At 37.0% G+C, this 27,400-nt stretch overlaps 1 protein-coding gene and 1 long non-coding RNA gene across 4 annotated transcripts in view; one reads left to right on the top strand and one right to left on the bottom strand.

The window, feature by feature from the left end:
- Nucleotides 1–27,400, bottom strand: part of LOC150007356 (uncharacterized) — a 141,009-nt gene that overhangs the window by 93,097 nt on the left and 20,512 nt on the right. The window lies entirely within an intron of this gene.
- The window catches only part of IRAK1BP1 (interleukin 1 receptor associated kinase 1 binding protein 1), a 37,969-nt gene continuing 19,631 nt past the window's right edge, over nucleotides 9,063–27,400 (top strand). For all 3 annotated transcript variants that reach the window (XR_016511809.1, XR_016511810.1, XM_090280517.1), the window contains exons 1-2: nucleotides 9,063–9,423; nucleotides 22,989–23,054. Coding sequence is in view for 1 of the 3 variants with exons in the window: in XM_090280517.1 (XP_090136643.1) it covers nucleotides 9,109–9,423; nucleotides 22,989–23,054 (381 nt within the window). In the remaining 2 variants the exon portion in view is untranslated. The remainder of the gene's footprint in view (nucleotides 9,424–22,988; nucleotides 23,055–27,400) is intronic.

Genomic DNA, 27,400 nt, shown 5'->3' on the forward strand with positions numbered 1-27,400 from the left:
TTAGACTGCCAACTTACACCATGTACCTGAAAAAACTCAAAATAAATAAAAGCCCTGGCTGGTGTGGCTTAGTGAATTGAGTGCCAGCCTGTGAACCAAAGGGTTGCCAGTTCAATTTCCAGTCAGGACACATGTCTGGGTTGTGGGCCAGGTCCCTAGCTGGGGGCATGTGAAAGGCAACTATACATTGATGTTTCTCTCCCTCTCTTTCTCTCTCCCCTACCCTCTCTCTAAAAATAAATATAATCATTTAAAAAAATGAATAAAATACTTAAATATAAGTTGTGGTATCTAAAGATCCTACAGGAAAACACAGGCAGTAAAATTTCAGATAGCCCATGTAGCAATATTTGTTGTCAATATATTTCCTAGGGCAAGGAAAATAAAGAAAAAAAAACAAAAACAAATGGGACTACATCAAATTAAAAAGTTTCTGCACAGCTAAAGAAACTATCATCAAAATGAAAAGGGAACTGACCATATGGGAGAACATATTTGCCAACCAAAAAATATATCAGACAAGGATTTAATCTCCAAAATATATAACAAACTCATACAACTTAACACCAGGAAGACAAACAATCCAATTAAAAAATGGGCAAAAGACCTGAATCAATGCTTCTCCTAGGAGGACATACAGAGGGTCCATAGACATGAAAAGATGCTCAACATCACTAGTCATCAGAGAGATGCAAATAAAAACCACAATGAGATACCACTTTACACCAGTCAGAATGGCCATCCTCTACAAATTAACGAACAAGTGCTGGCGAGGATGTGGAAGAAAGGGAACCCTAGTGCACTGGTGGTGGGAATGCAGACTGGTGCAGCCACTATGGAAAACAGTATGGAATTTCCTCAAAAAACTAAAAATGGAATTGCCTTTGACCCAGTGATTCTATTGCTGGAAATATACCCTAAGAATCACAAAACATCAATTCAAAAGAATTTATGCACCTCCATGTTCATAGCAGTGTTATTTACAATAACCAAGGTTTGGAACCAGCCCAAGTGCCCATAAGTAGATGAGTGGATTAAAAAACTATAGTACATTTACAAAATGGAATACTCCATAGCAGAAAAAAAGAAAGAATTCCTGTCTTTTGTGACAGCATGGATAGAACTGGAGACTATTATACTAAGTGAAATAAGTCCATCGGTGAAAGACAAATATATGATCTCACTTATAAGAGGGCTCTAATGAACAAAATAAACTAATGAGCAAAATAGAACCACAAACAGGGAATTATGGAACAAACTGAGAGCTCTGAGAGGGGAGTGGGGAGGTGGGGACTGATTGAAAGAAGGTGAAGGAATTAGTTAAAGAACATACATGAAGGACCCATGGTCACAGACAATGGTGTGGAAGTTAATTATGGAAGTTGGGGGCGGGCTCGGTGGAGCAGGGTGCAGGGGTAAAAAATGGGACATCTGTAATAGCATAAACAATAAAACATTAAAAGTATATGCATATGTTAAATTTTAAAAATATTAATTGATTTTTAGAGAGAGAGAGAGGAAGGGAAAGAGAGACATCGATCTGTTGTTCTACTTATTTATGAATTCATTGGTTGCTCTTGTATGTGCCCCGACTGGAGATCAAACCCGCAACCTTGATGTATCAGGACAACATTCTCACCAACTGACCTACCCCACCAGGACTGATGCCGAACATCTTTTCATAGGCTTGCCTACCATCTGTACATCTTCTTTGGTGAGGTATTTGTTCAGACAATGCTGGTTTATAAAATAATATATTTATGCCCTGGACGGGTGGTTCAGTTGGTTATACTGTCACCAAAAGGTTGTGGGTTAGATTCCCTGTCAGGGCATATACCTAGGTTGCACGTCTGCTTTCCAGTCAGGGCACATACGTAGGTGTATCAACAAAAGATTGTGGGTTTGATTGCCAGACAGGGCACACACCTAAGTTGCATGTTCTATCCTGGTACAGGAGGCAACTGATTGATGTTTTTTGCTCACATCAATGTTTCTTACTCTCTCTCTCTCTCTCTCTCTCTCTCTCTCTCTCTCTCACCTTTCTGTCTCTCTAAAATAAATGAACATATCCTCAGGTGAGGATTTTAAAAATAAAATAAATAAATAAAATAAGACATTTATAATATCCATCATTTTGTATCATCATTGGCCTTGCTTTTTAAATTACGAAGAAGCTCCTCTAGTTCTCTCCTTTTACAAATAAGAAAATTGAGTCAGTAGAGGTGAAAACTGAATGAATGAAGGTAACTGCAAATGTAGAGAAAAGATGCATGCTGAAAACTGAGTCAGTTATAGGAAAGGAAAAGTCAATGAAACCTGCAGTAAAAAGTGACCAGAGAGAAGGAAGTAGAGTAAGAAGAGTGTTATAGGAGCCAAGGGAGGCTAGAAGTGATCAAATGTTTTGTTTGTTCATTTGCTCTGAGAAAGAGGTTTGCCAGAAGCAATAGGCCTGTATTTAGTCAAATAATCATTGATCAATGGGAGGCAGCATGGCACAGTGGAAAAAGCATTAGACTGCCTCTGCCCTATAACCTGGGGCAAATAACTTTCAAAACTCTGGTTTGTTCTAGTTTGTTCATCTGTAACATAAAACGATGTGTCTTCTAGCTTCCAAATTCCATGTTTTCTTTCCCGTGGTATTTTCTCTTTACGATAATTTTGGATATCATCTTTTTTCTCCCATAATTTTAATAATGTATTTAGCATTTACCTCACTGTGTGCCCTGTTAGATCTTTAATGATTGATCATTCAACCAAGATGTTACAATTATTTTTTAAAATATCTAGTAAGTATTTGTTAGAGGAAAAACAATTTATACAAGGAGCCCATTCTTATCTGTAACAACTTCACCATTTCTTCTGGATAACTAAACACATTAAATAATATTTCCTCCCTAAGTCATTGATGTATCTGTAGTGTCTTATTAGCTTGAATAGTACTACAATTTGAAATTAAATAATCTTTGAAGATTCAAATATCTATTGGCAAAGCCATCTCTAATCCACTGTTTTCAAAGGGAATTAATATCAAGAAGAAGCAGTTTTTACCCAAGTGAGAGTTTTACAGCTTAAATTTACAAATGAGCTGTCAAATATTTCTTCTCCTCTTGGATACAAATAATGTAAATCAATTAAGATATAATTACAACCAATAATTGTTACCATTATTATAGTAGCTGTTTATAAAATATTACTTCTCCTCTAAATAAAAGAAACATCCAGTGCTTTGCCTAAGCAATTAAAATATAAGTAAATTAATGCAGCCAAATATGTGAAAGCTAAGAATAGTAAGCCAGATAATACCAAAGGAAACCAGTGATACGAAATGGATTGGGGAGGAAATGAGTCAACTAAGAAAAGATTTAAACCAAAGGCTTACCTGAAATACTGAAGTGTCCAAGAGGTCAGTCAAGTATGTACACAGAGGCCGGTGGTTTCCAATCTAGAAGCAAAATGTAAGGCAGCCCAGCCTAACAACAGGCAATCTCATATTTATTTTCCCTCAGAGAGTAGAGATGTTCTTGAGAATACTTTTTCTAGATTAATTTGTAACTTTCAAGGTAAAGATATACTCATTAAACTCTGGAACTCTGTGTAAGGTGACCTTGGGAAACAGGCAAATAAACCTGGCAGAAGTCCCCACAGACACACCTTATGCCCATTATCTTGTTCTACCTGCATCATTTAAGGTACCAGGAAATAAACACCTGTAACCTATAAGAAAGTTAAAGAAACAAACCGGGAAATAAGGAGGAGACACAAAATGGAGCTATTTCCAGTGACTAGGGTATTTGTGATAAGGTAGGATCTTACCTACTGTCATTTCTGGAAACCCTGAATCCAATTACTTTTTCAAACAACAACCACCTCACTTCAGACAATATTAACAAATACCCTTTCTTACTTTTTCTAGTAGCACACTCATCCCTTAAACCTTTGTCATCCAGTTCCCAGTGAAACAATTCTTTGAAGGTCTCTAATCTTTTTTTTGGAAACACCTCTATTGAACTGTATCAAATACAATTACAGTTTATGCAGCTCAAGTATACAGTGCAAGGGTTTTTAGTATACTCACAGATGTATCTATCACCACAGTATATTTTTTAGTATACTCAGAGATGTAACTATCACCATAGTATATTTTTTATCACCTATAAGAAACCCTGTACCCTTTAGCTATAACTCTCTCTCCCCCTACCTTCTCCACAACCTTAAGAAACCACTAATCTACTCTCTGTCTTTATAAATTGTCCTATTCTAGACTTTCACATGAATGGTCTTATATAACATATGACCTTTTGTGACCACTTTTACTTAGCATAAACTTTCATGGTTTATGCAAACTGTAGAATGTATTAGTACCTTGAATCGTTTTGTGGCTGAGTGATATTCCACTATACAAACATGCCTCATTTTGTGTACCCATTTTTCAGTGAATGGACATTGGGGTTGTTTCTATCTTTTGGTAGAATATTATATTTAATAAAAATATTTCCATCCTTAATTTTTTTAACCTGTTTGTGGCATTTGACATTAATCACCATTCCCTTCTCAAAAATTTTACATCCTGTGGTTCCATAACATTGTGCTATTTTAATCTTTCTCCTACCTCTTTTAGCCTTCTTTTTTGCCTGATTTCTTTGTTTAGGTATATATATTTCCATAGGTAAAAAACTACAAAGTTTTATGACAAAGTCTAAAGCAATTTAGTATTTCTAGCTTCTTTTTATATAACCAAAGACTTTAATATTCTTTAGCCAAATGCAATGAATGTCTCTCCTTTATCATAAATGTCTAGTGGTTTTTTTTAGGTTTTTTTTTTTTTTTTATTTAACCACTCACATACAAACAAGAAATTATTTTCATAAGTAATTAAATTTATGGACATGTTTTCAATTTCTGTGATTATTGTTATTTCTCCTATATCATTCAATCCTATTGGACTTACTAGTATTACAGAGGCATACACTATGATAATATTTAAAAAAAATTTTTTTTATTCTAGAGAGTAGGGGAGGGGGGAGAAAGAAAGGGAGAAAAACATCAATGTGAGAGAGAAACATCAATCGGTTGTCTTCCATACAAGCCCAAAAGGGACCAAACCTGCAATCCAGGCATGTGCCCTGATCAGGAATCAAACCAGCGACCTTTCACTTTGGGGACGCTGCCCAACCAAATGAGCCACACTGGCCAGACTGTGGTAATATTTTAATTAAAGTCTATAGATGGCTAAGTTTTTGTATGTCTGAAAATATCTCCATTTTCCCTCATTCCTGAGATTCAGTTTAATATATACTTCTAGGGTTTTGCTTTTTTTTCACTCAACAGTTGGAAAATATTGCTCTATTCTCTCCTGGATTTTCTTTGAGATATTTGGAATTGCCCATTATAAGATGGGTCCTGTCAGACACTCCAAGTCATACAGGTAGACAGTACAACAGAAACCCATTAAAAGATTAAAATAGCACATCTGGGACACCAAGCACGAGCAGGATCAGAGGATATAAGCAAGCTGCATGAGCAAGTAACCCAGAGTCCTATGGCACCCACCAAGGTTACACTAGAACACAATTCTCCGCTCACACCAATGGTTATATGGGGTTTCTTGTATGATCAGCTCAAGGAGGAGGGAAAACCCTGAGCTTCTATGGACAGGTTTATGAATGGGCTGGCTGGATAAGCAGGTTCCAGTTGGAAATGGAAGGCAGCTGCATGACAGCATCACGCAGAGTGCCCTTGAATGACCATGGAGAGCAAAATTTTCTCAAAGGGTGAAGCTTCGAGTTGTGCACCTCATGATTCACTTTGTGGGGAACTCTATAACTTCCTTTAGGCTGAAAGCTATATAAGAGAGGTTTGAATTCTCCTTCTCTATGATCCACTATTTTCAGTCAATATTCTTAATTTTAAGATCATATAAAACTGAGTAATTACTTATGCAAAAAGGGTGGCAAATTTTATGATAAGGATACAAATATTTTTTAGAACTACAGGGCAAGAATGAAAGCAGGCCTGAGGAATATTTCAGAAACAGATTAGAATTACCCCTGGACTCTTCCTCTATCTCATCTCTGTTCTTCCCTGAATGTATGATTTCCTCTCTCTCTTTCTCCCTCTTTTTCTCTATATACTGAAATTTTCTCCTTCTCTACTAGAAACAGTTTGTGAAAAATTGACAGTCCATTATCTCTCAATATTTTATATGTATATATGAATATATGCCATGGTATATCTGAGAGAACTGAATTTTTTTAATTTGGTGTAAATATTAATTTCTGTGCTAAAAATAAAAACAAACAAAAACTTCTAACTGGCCCACCTTGAATCAGGGGCCTGAGTCCAAGCAAATTGTGTAAAATAGTCATCTTATTCAAAATGGTTGCTTGAGGATCAGCCCTGCCTTTGACAGAGAACTAGGTCACTGTGAACTGAACAAATAGATATCCTCTATCATCCTCATTTGTTCTCCCTGTTACCCAGGCTGAAAATCTCACAGTAAGCTATGGGTTAGCCTGCTCTTTTATTTACTATAAAGTTATGTCACCAAGAACTGTTCCACTCTTCTTTCAAAATTACTCTTATCTAATTATATCTCCATTTCCACTGCCTTCATTGTGGGATAATTCAGAAAAAAAGGATATTCTATTATAGTTAAATCTGTATTTGTTAACTACGGGTGAGGATAAACTTCTTTCCCATGTTATAGACCCTTAGTACTTCTGCTTAAGTCATTTGTATTATAGACTGAATTGTGCTCCCTGCTCCCAAATTCATATGTTGAAGTGCTAACCCCCAATGTGACTATACTAAGAGATGGGGCCTTTTGAGAGGAAATTAAAATTAAATGAAGGCATAAGGGTGAGCTCTGATCTAATTAATCTGGTGGTCTTATAAAGAAGAAATATTAGGAATGCTTGCATATATATGAAAGGCCATGTGAGGACACAGTAAGGTTTTCTGAAAATCAAGAAAAAGGGCTTCAGAAGACACAAGACCTATCAACTCCCTGATCTTAGATTTCTATCCTCCAAAATTGTGAGAAAATAAATTCCTGATAAGCTGTCTAGTCTGTGGTCTTTTGTCATGGCAGCCCTAGCTAATAGAGGTTGCCTCCATTACCTATTTTATTTTCTTCTGGTAATAGTTCTCTAAACATTAGGCTATTAGCCTTTTGTATGAAATAAATACAGTGTACCTCAGTACTAGTCATTAATTCATTCTGGAACTTGCAATGAGTGCCCAAACTGACAAATACCCAACAATGAAGCATTTTCTCTTGCGGGGCGGCTAGTGACTCACATAGGTTCTAGAATGTCAATGAATCCCCAAGCAAGTGCCAAGTGCTGAAACATTTTTTTCTCATGAAAATGTTATGTATACAGGGTTTAACGAGTTCCGAAGCTGATGAGCACTGATGTATAACTGTTTTTAATTTTAAAATATTTTTAATTTACAAATTTTCCCAATTTATTTGTCCCCTCGCCTTTTTGGTTTTTGTATACTGGAAAAAAAATTTTTAGTGGTCAAAATTTTCATACTTTTCCTTACGGTTGCTGCATTTGAAACTGAGCTCAGAAAATCTTTTCCATTTCCAGAATTACGAGTATATTTATATTAACTTATATTTTATTCCAATTCCTTTTTGCCTCCTGTTTATTTTCAGTATATAATGCAAAATAGAGAACTTCTTTTTTCATATAGCTAACCAATTATCCCTGTACCACGTATCAATTTTCCCATTTATTTGAAATATACTTTTATCATTTCCTAAATACTTATATGCACTTAAAACTCCTGCTCTTTTTTACTCGTGACATTCATTCATTCAATAATTCACTTAGGAGATTATTCTACACTTATTAGGAAAAATGAATTTCCATCAAATTCAAGAAACATTATTTTGATTATCTGAAATTATTAAAAATATGGAGAAAGGTTATTAATGTTTTTTAATTAAAATGTTATATAATTGTTTTAAGTAATGATAAACATCAAAATATAGAGAGAAAATTACTTTAATCCAGTGATAAGACAATGGAGGGGAGAGAGTACGACCTAATTTAATTGAATTCTTACTAGAAAAGGAAAATTATAGAAAAGAAACTACTTGAAGATTGGCGGTTGACTTTTCAGGCTCCTTTCGAGAAAATAGTTGTCCTTTTTTTTTTTTTTTCCCATGGGACATGTTTTTCCTCATGGGACAGGAGGACTAGATGTTTTCACATACATAGCGGTAAGAAGAAAACCTACCTAATGGGGATCTGTGGCTTGAAGGTTGTATCGTTCTCTCAAGAAAAGGGAATAAACATGATCTAAGTTGTCCAGCAACATTCACTTTGAATGTACTTTGATACCACTTAAAACTCTAGTTCGTATTCAAGGCGAGAACAATTCCAGGGACTTTAGAAAAAAACTGAGACTTGAAAATCCTGCCAAAGCTTTAGCTGTGTTAGCTATCTATTAATTTCCGTGAGCTTTCCATTTGCACGCACTTTATAACCACGCTGCAAATGTGAAATTAGCAATGTGGCACAGGAGCCGATGAAAATGAGATTGGAGTACTCAAAACTCCCAAAATCAAACTGGCGAAAAGCAGCTCATCCCAACACAAAATCTGTTGCAAACCACGGCTCTGTGGCGCCTTAAGAGAGTGTCCAAGCGGAACGGCATAGTCAGACAGGGCTGGAGAAAAGTCAGACTCGCATGGAGAAACGTTGTGTGTATAAACGCAATGCCGCTCTGCCCCCCATGGCTGCTCAAGAACTTCAGCCGAGGCACGAAAGGCGAGACGCGGAGCGCGGCGTGGGCGTGGAAAGGCGCAGCTCACTGAGAAGGAGGTCGCGGAGGAAGCTTACTAAGATTTTTGAGGGCGGTAAAGGGAAGATGTTAAAAAGTATAATGACCCGTACACTCCACACTGTGTACAAAAGACGTGTGTGGCAAACCCCTCCACCACAAAGGGTACCTCCCTCTCTCTAGAAGCTCCGTCCGGGCCCTCCAAACCCATACCAGCATCCTTTGCGCAGCTCACAAGAAAGCCCTGGCGCGCTTTGACCCCTTCGGCCTCCGTCAGCTCTCAGTTGCTATGGTAACCCAGCTGCCATCACTATGTCCTTGCAAAAGGCCTCTGAGTCTAGGGTGTTTGTGGAACTGGTTCCCTGGGCTGACCGCGGCCGGCAGAACAATCTGGTCTCCGATGGAGAAACGCTTCCGGACCGCCGCCGTCCCCTCGTCTCGTCACAGGCCCAAACTCTGACCCGCGAGGTGCACGTCAGCGGCACCGCGGAGGTGTCTGCGAGCCCCGACCGAGCGCAGGTAGCGGTGCTGGTGAGCAGCACCAAGGAGGCGGCGGCCGAGGTCAAGAAGAGTGTTTGTCGCCGCTTGGACTACATCACGCAGAGCCTCCAGCAGCAGGGTCTGCAGGTGAGAGCTCTGCGCGAGAGGCGCCTGGAGCCGCATCGCAAAAACTGGGTGGCAGCGATTCTGGCCCCGACGGCTTCTGGAGCAGGGGTGGAGGTGTGGAGGGTCTGGAGCCCTGTGACACTTTGGTCTCAACGTGTTACATGGTACCAGGACCTGGTGGAATGAATCCTTGGTCCATCCTTCTTCTAGATGAAAGTATTCATTGGCCGCAAAAACTTTTAAAGAGAATGCAAATTGAATAGGGTTTTATATGGCGATGTTTGCTGCAGTGATTTTGTTTTTGGCCTTGAAATGATGAACTGTTAAACTTGAAAATTAGATAGAAATACTTGCCTAAGTGTGCCATAGACTAATCACTTTTTGTTGCGATGCTACGCCATGGAGTTGGCAAGTGAAAAGCATGGCCTGCTTCGTCCCAGCCATGTAAATCTTAGCATGGAATGGTTCTTCAGAGTTTTTTTGCAAATAGTAATGGGGGGAGGGGAGGGATTGAAGGCTCTTAAAATTTCTCTCCAGTGATTTTTAGTTTTAAGTTTATTAAGCCATTATATTGTAGATGCCACATATAGTAAATGCCTTTAATTGCCAGATATGTCCATGAAACAAATCACTACATAAATCTAACTTTAAGCCTACTTCTAAGAAAAGAATTTTAAAAAGTGAATCAGTCTTATTTCATCCATACAACAGCCCTGTTAGGCAGGTTTTAATACCTTCATTTTCCAAATTTTAGAGATTAAGTAATAAGTAATTCTCTGAACCTTAGCCAGGGCCCTATTTGAACTTTTGTATTCCTGAAACCAAAATACAGGTTGCTTCCAATTATGCCAGGCTTCAGATAATTAGAATGAAAGAAAATCAGAAACCATAGAATGGGTCAACTATCTCAATTCTTTCATTGAGTTGTGACTTATTCAGGGTACAACTGAGCTAATAAAAGTGCTTCCAGTTTATTGCTAGAAATGACACACCCCAAAAATCAAGTCTTTAAGGAGAAAATATATTTGTACTGCATTTACAGTGAGTTATTTTAAAAATCATTTGGAAAAGATGTCTCAATAATTTCACAGTTTAGAAGAATAAAGTGAGTTTAATATGTATAAAAATATTTCCTCAGAAAAACTGCTGCCAGTGCTGCAGTCCTATTTGAATAATATTACCAATTCTTAAGGTACTTACATAAAATGTATACTACTGTCATATGACTGTGACTTCTAATAGGTAAAACATAATAAATTACTATGTCCAGGTTACAATAAAGATTATATTACGATTTAGTGTTCAAGGCAACACATACAGAGGTCACTAATCTCCCAGTTATCTCTTCTAATGGAGGAAAGCAGTCATGTATATAACTTGTTCAATAATTGTAAAGCAAAAGATCATTTATATTACTTTGCAGGATGAATTATAATAGGCCTTCACAAAGACTTTATTCATTTTTTAAAAGATTTTATTTATTCATTTCTAGAGAGAGGGGAAGGGAGGGAAACATTGATCGATTGCCTCTCCCACACCCCCAGCCAGGGACCTGGCCTACAACCCAGGCATGTGCCCTGACCAGGAATCAAACCAGTGACCTTTTGGTTCACAGGCCAGTGCTAACCCATTGAGCCACACCAGCCAGGGCTCTTTATTCATTTGAAACTTTGGAACCTTGGGTTTAATAAACATCACTCCCCTGTTTAAAGAGCTCCACACATTCCAGACTCCTTTGTTTTACAGATGGAACCTAACACTTATCATTTCCTGTCATCTCTCTCACCTGTTTGACCAGCTGACTCCCTTTTTTTTTCCTTCAAGAACTAGCCCCCTTGACATGCCTTTCCTGCATAACACTAGTTCCTGTCATGCCACACTCCACTCCCCGCTTGTAATAAAACTTATTATTCTGTATTATATTTACTCCTTTACTTGTCTCTCCTCCATGTTCTAAACCTCTCTAGAGAAGATACTATTTTGTCTCTTGTTTGCTTTGCATTCATAGGTTATGCTTCATATATATCACATAGTGTATATTCATATAATAGTTTCTGAGTGAATAAAAAATGAATGAAGCACTAAATTAATAAACAATCAGTTCACCTATATTATAGGTTATTTATAGATTTATGGTCACATACAGTTTCGCATGTGAAGGCATAACCCTCATTTTTAGGGGTTTTTTTATGGAAAAATGTTTTCAGGTTTTAAGTAGTATTTACTCTTTCAACCATCAAGCATTTGTTAGGCATTCCCCATCACTGTTTATTTTTAAACAGCACTTAGTGTAATATCGAATTATTTTGTTTTGTAGTTTGTATATTCCTGTCATAGGCTGTAAGTTGCCTATTCATAACTGTATTTTTTTCAATAAATGTGTAAATGAGTAAAATTTAGGTATTGCACTGAAAGAGTCTCATGATAGAAATAGACTAATATATAGTAAGCATTGTGATGAAACTATGTACATGATACAATGTAGTAGAGTAAGAAAATGAAGTAATGTTCATTTTACTTGAGGAATTCCAGAAAGATTTCATATTGTAAGTGACACATGTCAAATCTTAAACAGTGGCTGAAGGGAAACCATTCCAGTTTCACACTAGAATGCAGCAAGTATATGTGTTCAGAGCACTATGCACAGTTCCCTATAGCTAGGACACAGGAGTACTTACAGAAAATGGAGGGGGACTGAGATAAGACTGAAGAAGAAAGCTGAACGCAGAACATGAGGGAAGGCCTTGTGTGCAATACTGAGGAGTTTGGATATTATTGATAATAAAAACTTCTTACTACTGCTAGACCTTTTACAAATGTTATCTCATTTAATACTCCCACCATATGAGACTGGTAGTTCAGTTGCTGTTTTACAGATGAGAACTCTCAGGACCCCAGTGATTATGGTCACACAGCTAGAAAGTGGCAGTTTAGACTCTAGTCAAGAACTTTGACCACAAAGCCCATGCTCTTAACCGCTAGAATATATTGCTGTTTTAATGACTTGGCAGTGGATGGGTGAGGGCAGGGATATAGCAGATGCTATCGATACTTCATACTTGTATCCCTTGCCACTTTACATTTTTGTGCATGCAGGTCCAATTTTCATCTGCTAAAGCTTTTGAATTTCTTGCTAGCTTTTCCAGGCTGCACGAATCCAGTCTGTTTACAAGTGAGCCAGCCAGTAGTGCCAGAGAATTAACAAACCCTCCTTCAGTTCCAGGGGCTTTCAACTAACACATGAGGAGAGTGATAAAAGGAGGCCCTAGATTTCTTACCCCTTGAGTAGGATAACCCTGAGACATGTGTTCTACCCCGGTTCCCAGAGTTTATCTGCATGAATAAGTTCCAGTTGCCCACAGTAGTGACTGACTGACAACATACCCTTTAATGACTTTCTTTCCTTCTCTCCTTCATTTCTCACTCCCCTATGATGTTCCTTGAGATTATCTTTAAAATTGACAGCTTGTACCCAAATCCTTATCTCAAGAGTCTGTTTCTGTCTGCACCCAAATTAAGATAAGGAATTAGTAGGAATAGACTGAAAATCTCATGGGTTGACTTCAATTTTTCTTTACTAAAAATGGTGACAGAATGAATATCCTTGTTGGTAGGTAGTTATACATGTTCTTTGGACATTAATTCCTGACTTATGCATACTTTTAAGGCCTATGAAAAAATTAAACTTTAGGAAGACAAATTTACATCTGCACTAGATATATATCCTTGGCACAATGTACATTATTTTCTTCTTTAACTTCGTAAATCCAGTAGTTAAAAAAGTTATTTTTTTTTATGTTTTATTGTTTTTTTAACATATGATAAACTTTTTCACAGAACTTGCCAGTTTATAATACTTTCCCTATTTTTCTAGTCTTTATTAATTTATAAGAACTTTAAAAATTAAGATAATCAATAACTCTCATATATTACAAAAATTTTCCCAATATCATATTTGCCATATAACTTTGTTTACAGTATTGAACATTCAAAATGTTAACGATTTATTTAGTCAAATCTATTCATCATTTCCATGTGTTTTCTGCCTTAGATGTAATGCTTATTTGGGTCCTTCTCAACCCTAAAGCTATATAAACAATAAATAATATTTCCTGGAATCTTTAGGGACCCTTTACATTACATCATATATTTCTTGTATTTGGAGTTTATTTTGGTATAAGGAAAAAGATTTTGTTTTATCCCAAATGAGTAAGTCGCTATACTGAAATCATTTATTGAAGTGTAATCTTTCCTTTGTGTGTGCAAAACGTAACTCAAACTGCCATTAAAAATAAAAATTATTGCTTTACATAATCTTATATTTAAGTTATAATATGGGCTTCAGATATGCTGTTGTCAAGGCTCTTTTTTTTTTTTTTCAGATTTAATGTGTTTTATTGATTAAATTATTACATTTGTGCCAATTTCCCTTCCCTCTGCTCCCCTCCACCCGGTGGCCCCCTCCCTCCAGTTGTCCCCCCCTTTTAGATTATGTCCATTAGTTGTGCATACAGTTCCTCCCAACCTCTCTCCGTCTATTCCATTCCCTCCTACCTTGATCCCCAATTCCTATATCATCTCCCTCCCTTTCCCCATTCCCCCTCCCTGTTGACCTCCCCCCAATATGCTTCCCGTACCCACAGTTCCTCTTCCACTCTCGTTGCCTATTTAGTTTGCCTTTGTTTCATCTCCCTAGCTTCTGTTTTTTTTTAAACCAGTCCCTTTAACATCTCATATAACAGTGGTTTGGATCTAATGAACTCTTTCAGTTTTATTTTGTCCTGGAAACACTTTCTCTGTCCTTCTATTCTGAATGACAATTTCGCTGGATAGAGTATTCGTGGTTGTAGGTTTTGGATTTTCATTACTTTGAATATTTCTTGCCAGTCTCTTCTTGCCTGTAGGGTTTCCCTTGAGAAGTCAGCTGATAGTCTAATTGGGACCCCTTTGTATATAATTCTTTTCTTCTCTCTTGCTGCTTTTAAGATTCTCTCTTTATCTTTAATTTTTGACATTTTGATTATAATGTGTCTTGGAGTGGTTCTCCCTGGGTCCAGTCTCTTGGGAACTCTCCTTGCTTCCTGGACCTGCAGGTCTATTCCCTTCCCCAAGTCTGGGAAGTTCTCCTTTATTATATTTTCACTGAATTTTTCAAGTTCTAGTTCATCTTCCTCATTCTCTGGCAAACCAATGATTCTTATGTTGGGCCTTTTATAGCTGTCCCAGAGGTTTCTGATCCTTTCATTGTTGCTTCCCATTTCCTCTCGCTGCATTGGTTGACTGCTTGTTCCTTCTCCATATTCCAGTTTGTTGAAATGAACTCTGGATTTTATTTCCTTTCCTTCTGTCTCGTATGCGGTTTTGTTCCTTTCGTTATGAAAGTTTTTCGCTTCTTTCATATCTTTTTCCTGCTCTTTTGTGAATTCTGTAAGCCACCTGATAACAATGGCCCAGAACTGAGCCTCTGACAGGTTTCTTATCTGTTCATCTGTCAGGTTCTCTATCTGCTGCCTGGTGAGTTGTGTTACCGGTATTTCTATAGTTGTCTGCCTCATTTTGACAGATGCGTTTTGTTTTCTTGGGCCGGCTGTAGGGGGCGGTGCCTGTGTACGCGTCACAAATTAGCGACCGGCGCCTGCCTGTCCGCGACCTATTTCGCAGCCCTGTGGTGCTTTCTTTGGGGGCGGGGGTCCAAGATGGATTCACACAGTTATTCAGCTAGGAGACCGGGATCCGTCCTCCCGCCCCCCTGGGCCTCACTGTTCAAGGCGATGCGGCGGCCGCTCTCCCCAGCGCCGGAGTCGCGCACCGCCAGGGGCTTGGCCACCGGGATTCCTCGCCGGGGTCGCGCACCGCCAGGGGCTTGCGTAGCCGGGACTCCTCGCCGGGTTGCGCACCGCCAGGGGCTTGCGCAGCCAGGATTCCTCACCGCCCTCCGCTCCGGGTGCGACCGCAAACAGCACTGCCCTCTTTAACTCTTACCTGCCCAAATGGCACCGCTGGTTTATAACTTCATATGTTGGACTTCCGTGTAGTTTTATTTTCTGGAATTTCTAGTTATCCTTTGTTTTGAAGTAGTTGTATTCCTCTATAGTTGTAGAGGGAGACCTAGCGTGTCCGTCTAAGCCTCCATCTTGGCCGGAAGTCAAGGCTCTTTTTTTAATAAATTAAGTCTCTTGGCTTTTTGCCTGCAGCTTTCCGCATGATACCAAAATGGGTGCCACGTTCCCAAGCCTTATATCATATATTGTACCATAAAGAGAAAGAGAGTAGTTTTTATTTCCAGCAACCACATAAAAATAATTCCAGTATTTCATTCTAAATGGACAATCTAAACTTATCATTGTGAACAGAGAAATGCCATATACTAATTAGCTTAGATTTGAATTCCTACCCATTTTTTAACCTAATCCTTCGGCATGGTAGATGTGATGATTCTGAATGCTTTAGATCTATGGGGCTTACTCCGAAGCACATTAGTAGCTGTTCAGGGAGCACAGGGGCAGAGTGTATGACATGAAGTTTCTATATTGCTTGTTGGGCTTATTGCTTCAAAATCTTACTGATATATTTGCAATCTTCAAACATGACTGGATCAGTTTCAGAATAGTACTACTTGTTTTGATTCTTATGTGCCTGTATTAATACCACATTGTTTAAATTATTATATCTTCATAAAGTATTTATAGAACACGTTTTTCCCTCATTACTCTTCTGCTGGAAGGTTTCCTTCTGCAAGAGACACGTTAAATGACACCATGGGACTACAGTCAGAAAATCCAGGCACTGGGAAATTCTACAGTCCAAATAAAACTTCTGTTCATATTCTGCATTGTTTATATAATTACTTTAGGAGAATTGCTAGGGTTTTAGAGTATTGTGTCCCAGTCCATTTGTTCAAATTTTTTTTCTGTAAAGTTTTATGGTTTTATGTTTAAACTTCTAAAGTTTATTCCTACAATAACATATTTTAAGTTTATTGAGAATGTTACCTTGCTTCCTTCATAGATTTAAGTAGTTTTTTTTATATTGACCATTTTGCCTTTAAAAACCCTGCCTTTTGTATTTAGATATAAAATAGCTTCCTGATAGCTTAACTAGGAAAACTTAATGGAGTAGGCTGGTATATTTAAGTATTTTTCAGTTTATACCCAGTATGGCAGATTTCCCAATCTTGGCACTATTATTAATACCTTGGACTAGATCATTCTTTGTTGTAAGGGGCTGTTTTGTGCATTGTAGAATAGTTACGTTCCCAGCTTCTATCCATAAGGGGACTACTTTGTCCCAATATACCTAGGACTGCCCCAGTATTGCAAATGAAATTCCTACATTTCAGGAACCTCCTCAGTTTCTGATAAACAGAGACATTTGTTGACCCTGTCAACTGAATACATTACAGCAGTGTACTCCCCCTTGTGACAATCAAATATGTCTCCAGACATTAGCAAATGTCCCCGGGGGAAGTAAATTGCCCTCTGATTGAGAACCATTGCCCTGTAGAGAAACAGGCAAAAAATCTCATACTTTGTGTGGGAGCCCACCAGCCAAACACTGCCATGAAGACATCTATAGTGAAACGAATTTAGGTTAATTTAGCATCATGCAGCAAAGGAAAATGCATCACAGAAGACCTTAGCGGTGTTTCAGAAAGGAGAGTAGAGAGGGACGGACCTATTATGGGTTTTGGACTTGGGCTGAGTGGTTCTAAGGATCAGTGAAGTAGGGGCAATTTGGCAATTGGCTATTTTTTCATAGGAACCAAAAGGATTAAAATTGGGTTAGAGTTGCCTTTTGTAAAGGGCCATAATCAAGCAGAGAAAGAATGTTAATCACTTTTATGGTTACAGTTAATTTCTGTTAAAAACTTTGCTTAGGTTTTGTCTGTGCTCTATTGGAAATATTCTTTACATTCTACCTAGAATTTCTCAATCTGACTGCCAAAAGGCAATTTTTATCTCCCTATTTCCTATAATATTATTTGGAATAATAAATTTATCAAATATATGACTACATTGATAAGCAAGGTAACTGTCTTCCTATATATATAGTTCAAACTACAGACACTTCCCTTTAAGAATCACTGGGCTAAACCAAATAAATATTTTACTGTTTCTAAGATTTTTTTTCAGAGAAGAAAACACTAGGGGTATACAAGCAATTCAGTAGAGAAAGGAGAATCTTTTCAACAAAGGGTGCTCTAATAATTGAATGTCCGTGTGCAAAAAGTGAACTTTGACACATACTTCACACCTTTTACAAAAATGTGTTCAAAATGGACCAGAGACCTAAATGTAAAACATAAAGAAGAAAATTAAGCAGTAAATCTACATGATGTTGGGTTTGAAGATGAGTTTTTTAAGTATATTATCAAAAGCACAATTCATAAAAAACACAAAAAGATAAAGTGGACTTTATCTAAATTAAAAACTTTGAATTTGCAAAAAACATTAAGAAAATGAAAAGACAATCCAGTTGCCAAAACTTGGTAGCAACCAAGATGTCCTTCAGATGGTGAATAGATTACTAAACTGCTCTACACCCAGGCAATGGAATGTTCATTCAGTGCTAAAATGAAATAAGCTACCAAGCCATGAAAAGACATGGAGGAAACTTAGATACTACAGACAAAAAGAAGTCAACCTAAAAAGTCTGTATACTATATTGTTTCAACTGTATGACGTTATGGAAAAGGCAAACTATGGAGACAGTAAAAAGATCAGTGGTTGTCAAGGATAGGGGGACAGGGAAGGGTGAATAGGTAGAGCACAGAGGATTTTTAGGGCAATAAAATGCTCTATATGATACAATAGTTGTGAATACACATCATTATACATTTGCTCAAACCCACAGAATATACAACACCAAAAGTAAACCCTAATTTATATAAACTATGAACTTTGGGTGATCATGAGGTGTCAATGTAGGTTCATCATTTGTAACCAGTGTGCCACTCTGGTAAGGAATATTGATAATGGTAGAGACTATACGTGTGTGGAGATAGGGGTATATGGGAAATGTCTGTACTTGCCATTTAACTTTTCAGTGAACCTAAAACCACTCATAAATAAAAAAATATAGTCTTAAAAGACATTCCACAAACTAGAGAAAATATTTGTAAATTACATACCTGATAAAGGACTGTGTCAAGAATATATAAAGAACTCAATTCAACAGTAAGTAAACAAACAGCTTAATTAAAAAGCACAAACTATCTGAACAGACACTTCACCAAAGAATTTAGACAGATGGCAAATAAAGACATGAAAAGATGCTCAACAGTATTTGTCATTAGGGAAATAAAAATTAAAACCACAAGATACCACTTTGCAGCTATTAGGATGGCTAAAATCCAATATCACTGATTATAGTAAATGTTGGCAAAGATTTAGAGCAACAGAAATTTTCATCAGTGCTGGTGAGATTGCAAAATGGTACAGCCACTTTGGAAGACATGGTTTCTTATATAGTTAAGTGCACAAATGCTTGTAATGGCTTTATTCATAAGAAACCAAGATTTCTTCAGCAGGGGAATGGATAAACAAACTATTCAGCAATAAAAAGGTACAGGCTATTGATTCACAGAACAACATGGATGAATCATAGGTGTGTAAGTGAAAGAAGCCTGACCTAAAGGTTTATATTTTATGATCCACTCATGCAGTGTTCTGGGGGAAAAAAATAAAACCATAGGGACAGAAAACAAATTGTTAGTTGACAAGGGTTATTGCATAGGAAAGTGGTTGACTATAGAGAGGATGCACAGAGGAACTTCTCAAGTGAAGAATCATTCTTTGTGGTACTGGGGTGGTGAATACTGGCTATGCATATGTCAAAACCCATAGATCTGTAAATCACAAGGAGTGAACATTACTGAATGTAAATTGAAAAAAAAAGCATCAAAATAAGGGTCGATTCCAAGGCAGAATCCAGACTATGACAAATGAACCTAACTCTATTATAAATAAATAACATAACTTCACTCAACATGGGGGAGAAGGATCAGGGGAGTGTCCTAAGTAATTTTGGAAAATAGTGTTTTGACTAGAAACTAAGGATAAAGATGAAAGATGCATAAACACTATAGTTGGTACATTTATTTTCTAACTGGATACTGGTTAACAATTTTGAAACTTTTATTTATATATATATACACACACACATATATGTGCGAACAATGACACCTTCACTGTACTAGTCAGTGTGGGCAGTAGACACCATTGAGTGAGTGTGTGTACTATGTGGACATTGCATTCAAAATGAGCAAGTAGAGCAACAAATATGAATCAGATTTTGTGTTAAGCTTGAATATTACTCCATGGAAACTATTTGGATGATTTAAAAGGCCTCATCTATGGGCAACTGGTGATTGGCAGCTTTATCATGACAATATGTCCGCTCACACATCATGTCTTGTGCAGAGTTTTTTGGCAAAATATCAAATCACCCAGGTGACTCAGTCCCCCTACAGCCCATATTTGGTGCCCTGCAACTTCTGGCTTTTCCCAAAACTAAAATCACATTTGAAAGGGAAGAGATTTCAGACCATTGATGAGATTCAGGAAAATATGATGGGGCAACTGATGGTGATTGGGGGAACTGTGTTAGGTCCCAAGGTGCCAATTTTGAAGGGGACTGAGGTGTCATTTTCCTGTGTACAATGTTTCTTGTATCTTGTATCTTCAATAAATGCCTCTGTTTTTCATATTACATGACTGGATACTTTCTGCACTTTAATGTGTAACAAATAAGTGATTGGTGAGTGATAGGAGCCAAGTTTCTCCCTATTGGAGAGCAAAGTTACAGATAAAGTATGGTTAGAATGAACTCTGGTTCTGAGTGAGAGCTGGAAACTCATGTTTAGCTTAGTATATATACAGATGGATAGATAATAGAATCAGTTGTAGATATATGAGTATACAAGGGTTTACACACAAATTGTGTTCATTGAAGGGGCCTACAAGGAATAACACTCCAGTAGCAATGAGCAGTCTCAACACCCAGATCTTAGTTCTAAATACCAAACTCAAAGAAAAGATACTAAGCTTCTTAGAAAAGGGCTGGGCAGGGAAACTGCAACATGAGCTGTAGCATCTTGCACCAGTAGTAAGGAAGTACTCAAAAAATAAAAGAATGGGAGTATGTCAAAGGGATATAGGAACCAGCCTGAACGAATTCCTAATAGCCACAGCTAGAACAATTTGAGCAACAAAATGAATAATGTAGCATTTATTGAGCAAATGTGGACTGGACTTAGTGACTTGCCTCCAATGAATAAAGCATGGAAAAATAGTAACTTTACAGTGGAAGAACATGGCAGTCACTACTTTAACCAAGTGATCGAGGTTAATGTCATGTGCATATCATTTACCTTATGACATGTGGTGGTGAAAAGAGCACTTCACTTCTATGGTGTTCTTTCCTAAAACCAATAATACTAATTTTCTCATGAGAAGCACCATCATACAAACCCAAAGTGAGGAACCCCTTGCAAAATAATTGGCAAGAACTTATAAGGTCATAAAAAACAAGAGAAGACTGAGAAACTGCCATAGGCCAGAGGAGACAAAGGAGACATGATGAATTAATGCAATGTGGTGTCATGGACTGAAACCTGAAATAGTAAAAGAACAGTAATTGTAATACAGGTGAATTCCAAATAAAGTTTGGAGTTTAGTTAATGTTAATATGCCAGTGTTCATTTTCTAGTTCTGACAGATGTGTCATGGTAATGTAGGTCAGAAACATCAGAGAAATCAAACTGAGGTATACGGGAATTTTCTGTACTATCCTGGCAACCTTTCTGTAAACTTAAAATCATTCTTAAATTAAAAATTTATTAAAAATAGGCTCCAGAACAGCATGTAGGATATAATTTCATTTACAAAAAAGTTCATACATAGATCTAGATATATTTATATGCATGGGTAGATGATTCAGTAAAATGTTTATTTAAATACCAACAGTAATGGGGTTTGGAGACATTATTATTTCTTTGCTTTTTTTTTCTCTAGTATTAGATTTTCTTTAATTGGCAACAATAACACTATTAAATGTAACAATAAAAATACTCTTTCCAACTACCTTTCCTAAAATTACTTCTCTGATGATTTTTTCAGTCAGTTTTATATGTATTTATCAAGTGAAGTGCAGAAAAGATGAAAAAAAGACATCAAAAAAATAGAATATGTTTATATGTCATAAAGGATTATTAAGTGACAGAAAAGTTCCATGTTAATCAAGTGAATAAAGCTGATTACAAGAAATATATACAGTACTGTTTCATAATTATCTATATTCTAAATTATCTACAGTGAGCAATTATTACCTCTGTTATAAAAAAATGCTGCATGCATAGTTTCATGATAGAAACATCACAGCTATAATTGGTACTTCAGTTCAAATTTTTGGGTTAAAAGCTTTTTCAAATTTTCTGGATAATATGAACTGCTTGAACTTAGTTCATATTTTAAAATTCAGATGCAGTTAAACAAAATAACATAATTTAATCATTATTGGGCATAATAATCTTTACATTTATTTAGCATATATTTTGAAGGATACAAAAATTTTATAAAACATTGGTTCTGCCTATCCCCCAAAATTAGAGTATGTAAAGAGTTAATTTCACTAAATTTTAAAACCCTTTAGAAAAGTAAATAAGAAATTTAACATTTTTATCTGACTTGTGTACCTGTATTTACCCAGAGATTCAGAAAGCACTGATATTTCCCCAAACAAACTGATCAGAGTCCAGTATTTTAGAAAATTGTTATATCATAATAGAATAGCATCTTCATTTGCTTAGTACCTTCTCTGTGTGCAGCACTTTATATACAAGTTGTAATTTAATCCTCAAAACAATTCTATGTAGTATATACGTGGTATTAACCCAACTTTATAAATGCAGAAACTAAGATTCAAAAAAAAGTTGAGTATTTTGCCCAAAGTTGCTATCTATTGGTATGCAGTAAATCTGAGTTAAGTTCTTTGTAAATTAAGCATTTTAAAAACTCTTAAGTCCTGTAATATTCAGTGTTTTGTGTACTAATAATTCTTCATATATATTCCATTCTAAGTTCATACTTTTTATACAAGCTGATATAAAAATTACTACTAATGGAATATTTAGCAACAATTTGTAGACTTCTGAATGTATTTTGTTATGTTTAGGGAAGTTTTAAAACATGAGTCAAACTAATTCCTTCTGCATACTTTGTCATTTTGATTTTAATAGGTTCAGGTTGCTACTTTATGTGTTAGAGCAATGATTTTCAACCTTTTTCATCTCATGGCACAAACTATTAACTAAAATTCTGCAGCATACCAAAAAATATATTTTTGCTGATCTGAAAAATAAAATAGGTATAATTTGATTCATTAACACCAGGTGGCTATTGTGTTGGCTGTTGTCATTTTTTTTTTTTATTTGACAGTCTAAGGGAAAAGAGGTCAGTGCCCTGACTAAATAGGTATTTCATGTTTTAAAAATTCTTGCAGCACACAGGTTGAAAATTGCTATTTTAGAGTAATTCCATTTAGTAGTCAAACATTTGGTAATTATACTCTTGTACTTCCTGTTGCAGGCAGAAAATGTAACTGTAACAAAGGATATTAGAAGAGTGGAAAATGCTTATCACATGGAAGCAGAGGTATGTACTTAACAGTTGAAAACAGCATGACTTTGTGGGAAAAATTTGCATTTATTTTTATTCTCACGGTATTGATAAAAGGTTGTTTTTCTCAAAATCATTTTTGGCATTATGTATCTATTTTAAAATAAATTTAATAAGATGTACTTAGAAGTTTTTTTGAAATGGAATAAAAATAGCAAAAGGGAAGTAGCAGATAATTGCCACTGAATAAGATTTTAGTAATGTTATCATTACATAGTGAGCAGGAAACACTACAGAAGCCAAATTTCTTCTTAGATAAAAAGCAGATTTATAAAGTTATAACAAGGGTTCAAAACACTAACATTCTTTCACAGTGCAATTTTACTGTGTTGTGGTAAGTTAAGAAATACTAAAAAGAACAAAGTATTTTAGTATACTCAATGACAACATTTAGCTCTTACAACTGCTTATACTTTTTACTCTAAAGATTTTATGATCAGGATTTTATGAAATCAGAGTATTTTAAAACAGACTGCTGTCTGTTTCTGATTCGGAATATCCTAGGGTATGTGTTTGGTCCATGCTGCTACCTTGCCACAGGAAACAAGAATGAAGTTAGAGTGGAATCTTGTATACCTGGTCAAGAATCTTTGTCTTTAGTTCCGGCCAAGATGGAGGCATAGACTGACACACTCAGTCTCCCTCTAAAACTAAGAAGAATTACAACTACTGCAAAACTAAAAATAATAAGAAGTTCCTGAAAATAAAGCTACATGGAAGTCCAATGTATGAAGTCATATAAAAGCGGTGCTCGTCTGGACGGGTAGGAAGTGCGAACCCGTGGCTGAGAGAGATGGAACTGTGCTGGAGGCAGCAGCCGCAGAGGCGAACGGCAGGACCTGGTGAGCAGACTCCTGTGTTTGGGGGGAGGAGAGAAGCTTCTGGGAGCTGGCCCCGGCTGCAGACCAAATCCGTTGGCAAGCGATTCCAACAGGGAGGGCAGACCCTATTGGGAGGCGGCCCTGTTCCTCAGAGGAGAGTAACAGCAGGCATCAATCTTGGACCCCCACCCCCATGCAAAGCACCACAGGGTGGTGAGAAAGGTCTCCAGGTTGTGATGAGCACACGGGGCTCCGCCCAATACAGTGTAGGAGGCGTGACAGCGCCCCGCCCAAGAGGGAAAGATAAACAAAACGGTCAGAATGGCAGAATTAATGATTGAAATACCAATCACACAGCTAACAAAAAACAAATAAAGGCCTTGACCAATGAACAAATAGCGAATCTTTCTGAGGCTCAGTTCAGAGCTATATTCATAAGGCAGCTTACAGACCTAACAGCGGGACTGAATCAAGACAGGGAAGGAATGAAGGCTAGCCCTGCTGAAATAAACAAAAATACATACAAGACAAGTGGTGAGGAAGGGAAAGCCATGGATCAAATTAACAAATCGGAACATAGGGAGGGATCAAACAGTCAACCAGTGCAGAAAGAGGAAACAAAGAGTGAGGAATATGATGAGAGGCTCAGAAACCTCTGGGATAGCTATAAGCGATCGAACATTCAAATTATCGGATTGCCATAGGGTGAAGAAGAAGAACTAGAAATTGAAAAATTATGTGAAAAAATAATGAAGCAGAACTTCCCTAACTTGGGGAAGGAAATAGACGTATAGGTCCAGGAAGCACAGAGAGTTCCAGATAGACGGGACCCAAGGAGGACCACACCAAGAAACATTATCATCAAAATGTCAAAAATTAAGGATAAAAAGAGAATCTTAAAAGCAGTAAGAGAGAAGAGAAGGATTGTGTACAAAGGGGTCCCAATTAGACTATCATCAGATTTCTCAAAGGAGACTTTACAGGCAAGAAGGGACTGGCAAGAAATATTCAAAGTAATGAAAATCAAAAACCTACAACCACGAATACTCTATCCAGCGAAGCTGTCATTCAGAATAGAAGGGCAGAGAAAGTGTTTCCAGGACAAAGTAAAACTGAAGGAGTTTGTTAGATCCAAACCACTGTTATACAAGATGTTAAAGGGACTGGTTTAGAAAAAGGAGGATCAAAACTATGAACATTAAAATGAAAATTGTATCACAACAACCAACAGCAGAAGCTAGGGAATCAAAATAATGGCAAACTAAGTAGGCAATGAAAGGGGGAAAAGAATTATAGGTATGGGGAACATATTGGGGGGATGTCAGCAGGGAGGGGGAAGGGGGAAAAGGGAGGGAGATGATGCAGGAATTAAGAAGCACAGTAGCGGGGAGTGGAGTAGACAGGAATATGTTGAGAAGAACTATATGCACAACCAATGGGCATGGACTAAGGGGTGGGGACAACTGGAGGGATGGGGGGAGGAGGGCAGAAAGAAATTGGGACAACTGTAACAGCATAATCAATAATAAAGAAAATTTTTTAAAAAAGAATCTTTGTCTTTAGAGGTAGAAAATACCTCAGAAATCACCTAGTCATACCTTGAGGCAGGCAATATATTATTTTTCTAATTTTAAAGGGTGTGACCTTAGGCTCAGACTTCTCAAGTATCATGCTACAATAATTAGAATGAAGTGGGTATTAGAATCTTGGCCCCTTACCTCTGAGACAGTAATTTCCACAATACACTGTTGTCCCAATAATTAACCTAGTAGTTGTGTGATTTCTTCACTGAAAATTTAACTCTCTCAAGGAATTTAAAAATTACTCATGGTGAGTTTAGGGATCCATTTGACAAAAGTTATTTTGTACTAAGTAGGAACCTAAAAGTACCTTTCAAAACAGGATGACGAGCAGTCCATATTACAGAGGTCAAAAGCTGTGATTTGTTCTAGCACTGCTCCAGTAGTTACTACCAGTTAGTTGTAGTGAACATAGATAGGCTCAGGATATCTTAGTTCATGGGATTTATTGTGAAGATACACCAAGAAGTAAGGATGGGGGTGTTGGGGGAGGGTGGAAGGAACAGTCCCAGCCAGGCTTCATGGAACAGTAAAATGTTTTTCAGATTGAGTTGTAGGGACTGACCCTTCAGGTACAGAAGTACATTGGTGCTACTTTTATTATAAGACATGACTAAATGAGGACTTAGCTAAACTCTGCTCGTCTTCTTTCTGCTGTACTGACTTTTTTAAAGTCCTGTATGCAAATTTCTTAAGAGAGGATCAGATTATATTTTGTATAGGACTCCTGGTAGACAGAACTCATATCACACAACCTAATACATGTTGTGCTTCAGTCAGCTTCAGCAGTCTGCAAGACCAGGATGATGTGCTCAAGAACAATGTGAGGCTTTATGGCTGTGGATGTAGTGAATTCCTAAACCTAATGTTTTATATATACCAATATTCTCATGGGTAGTTAAGTATCTAAAATAAGATTAGATAGTAGAACATTACTTTTCATGTAACATCTGAAATTTTGATCCTGAAAGGCACTTTGAAGATTGCTTATCTAACCTTCTACCTAACCTGCTGCTTCTTTAAGGGTGGATGAATGGTGGTTATGTGTGGGAGGGGATTTGAATTAAAACCTTTGCTTTGTAGTTTTTATATCTCTGCTCTTTTGTTGTTGTTATTGTTGTTTTCTTTTCATAATCTCAGTGTTAGAAATTTTTTTTAAAGCCTGGGATATAATAGACATTCAGCAAATGTCTTCATTAGAAAAAGTAGTATAACCATTCAGGCAGTTTTCACTCTCCATTTCATTGCATGTTCGCCATGTGTCATGTGTTTTCTGTCTGTTATCTAATCTTTTTTTAACTCTTCATTTTTGTGGAATATTTTATACATAGATAGGCATGAATATAAAGGCCCATTCAATTTAAGACATCGAATCAATACAAAATTTTCTAATATTAAACCAAAATGGACTCACTAGTACTCTTATTGTGTACCTCTCAAGAACTAAACAAGGCTAACACTTTTTCCTGAAGCACACACTTGAAATTCTGTGTCTTATTGATGCTACTGTTTTCTTTTCCAGGGGCAAGAGTCCCCAGTTACTTTGGCCATTTCTTGTATGAGAAACTCTTTCTTTAGTTAACCAATTTTCTCCTAAACTGTAATGTCCCAATTGTGATTTAGCCAGTCCATAATAGAGAAGGATGATTATCTTCCTTCTTCTGAAGTGTTTATTTCTAATAACACACAAAAGACTGAACTAACTTTTGGGCACTTGCATCACATTATTCCTGTCTGCTGAGGTTACAGTCTTAATAATGTCAGCTAAAAAAGTGTCTTTCTCACATGCTGCTTTTAAATCATATTTCTCCTATCTTATACTTTGTTATTGCTATTTCAAAATGAAATATAGGATTTTACATTTACCTCTGGAAAACTTTATCCACTAGACTTAATCTATATTTCTAGCCTGTTAGGATCT

This window comes from Furipterus horrens, unplaced genomic scaffold (assembly GCF_987537825.1).
Source record: "Furipterus horrens unplaced genomic scaffold, mFurHor1.1.pri manual_scaffold_6, whole genome shotgun sequence".
NCBI lineage: Eukaryota > Metazoa > Chordata > Mammalia > Chiroptera > Furipteridae > Furipterus > Furipterus horrens.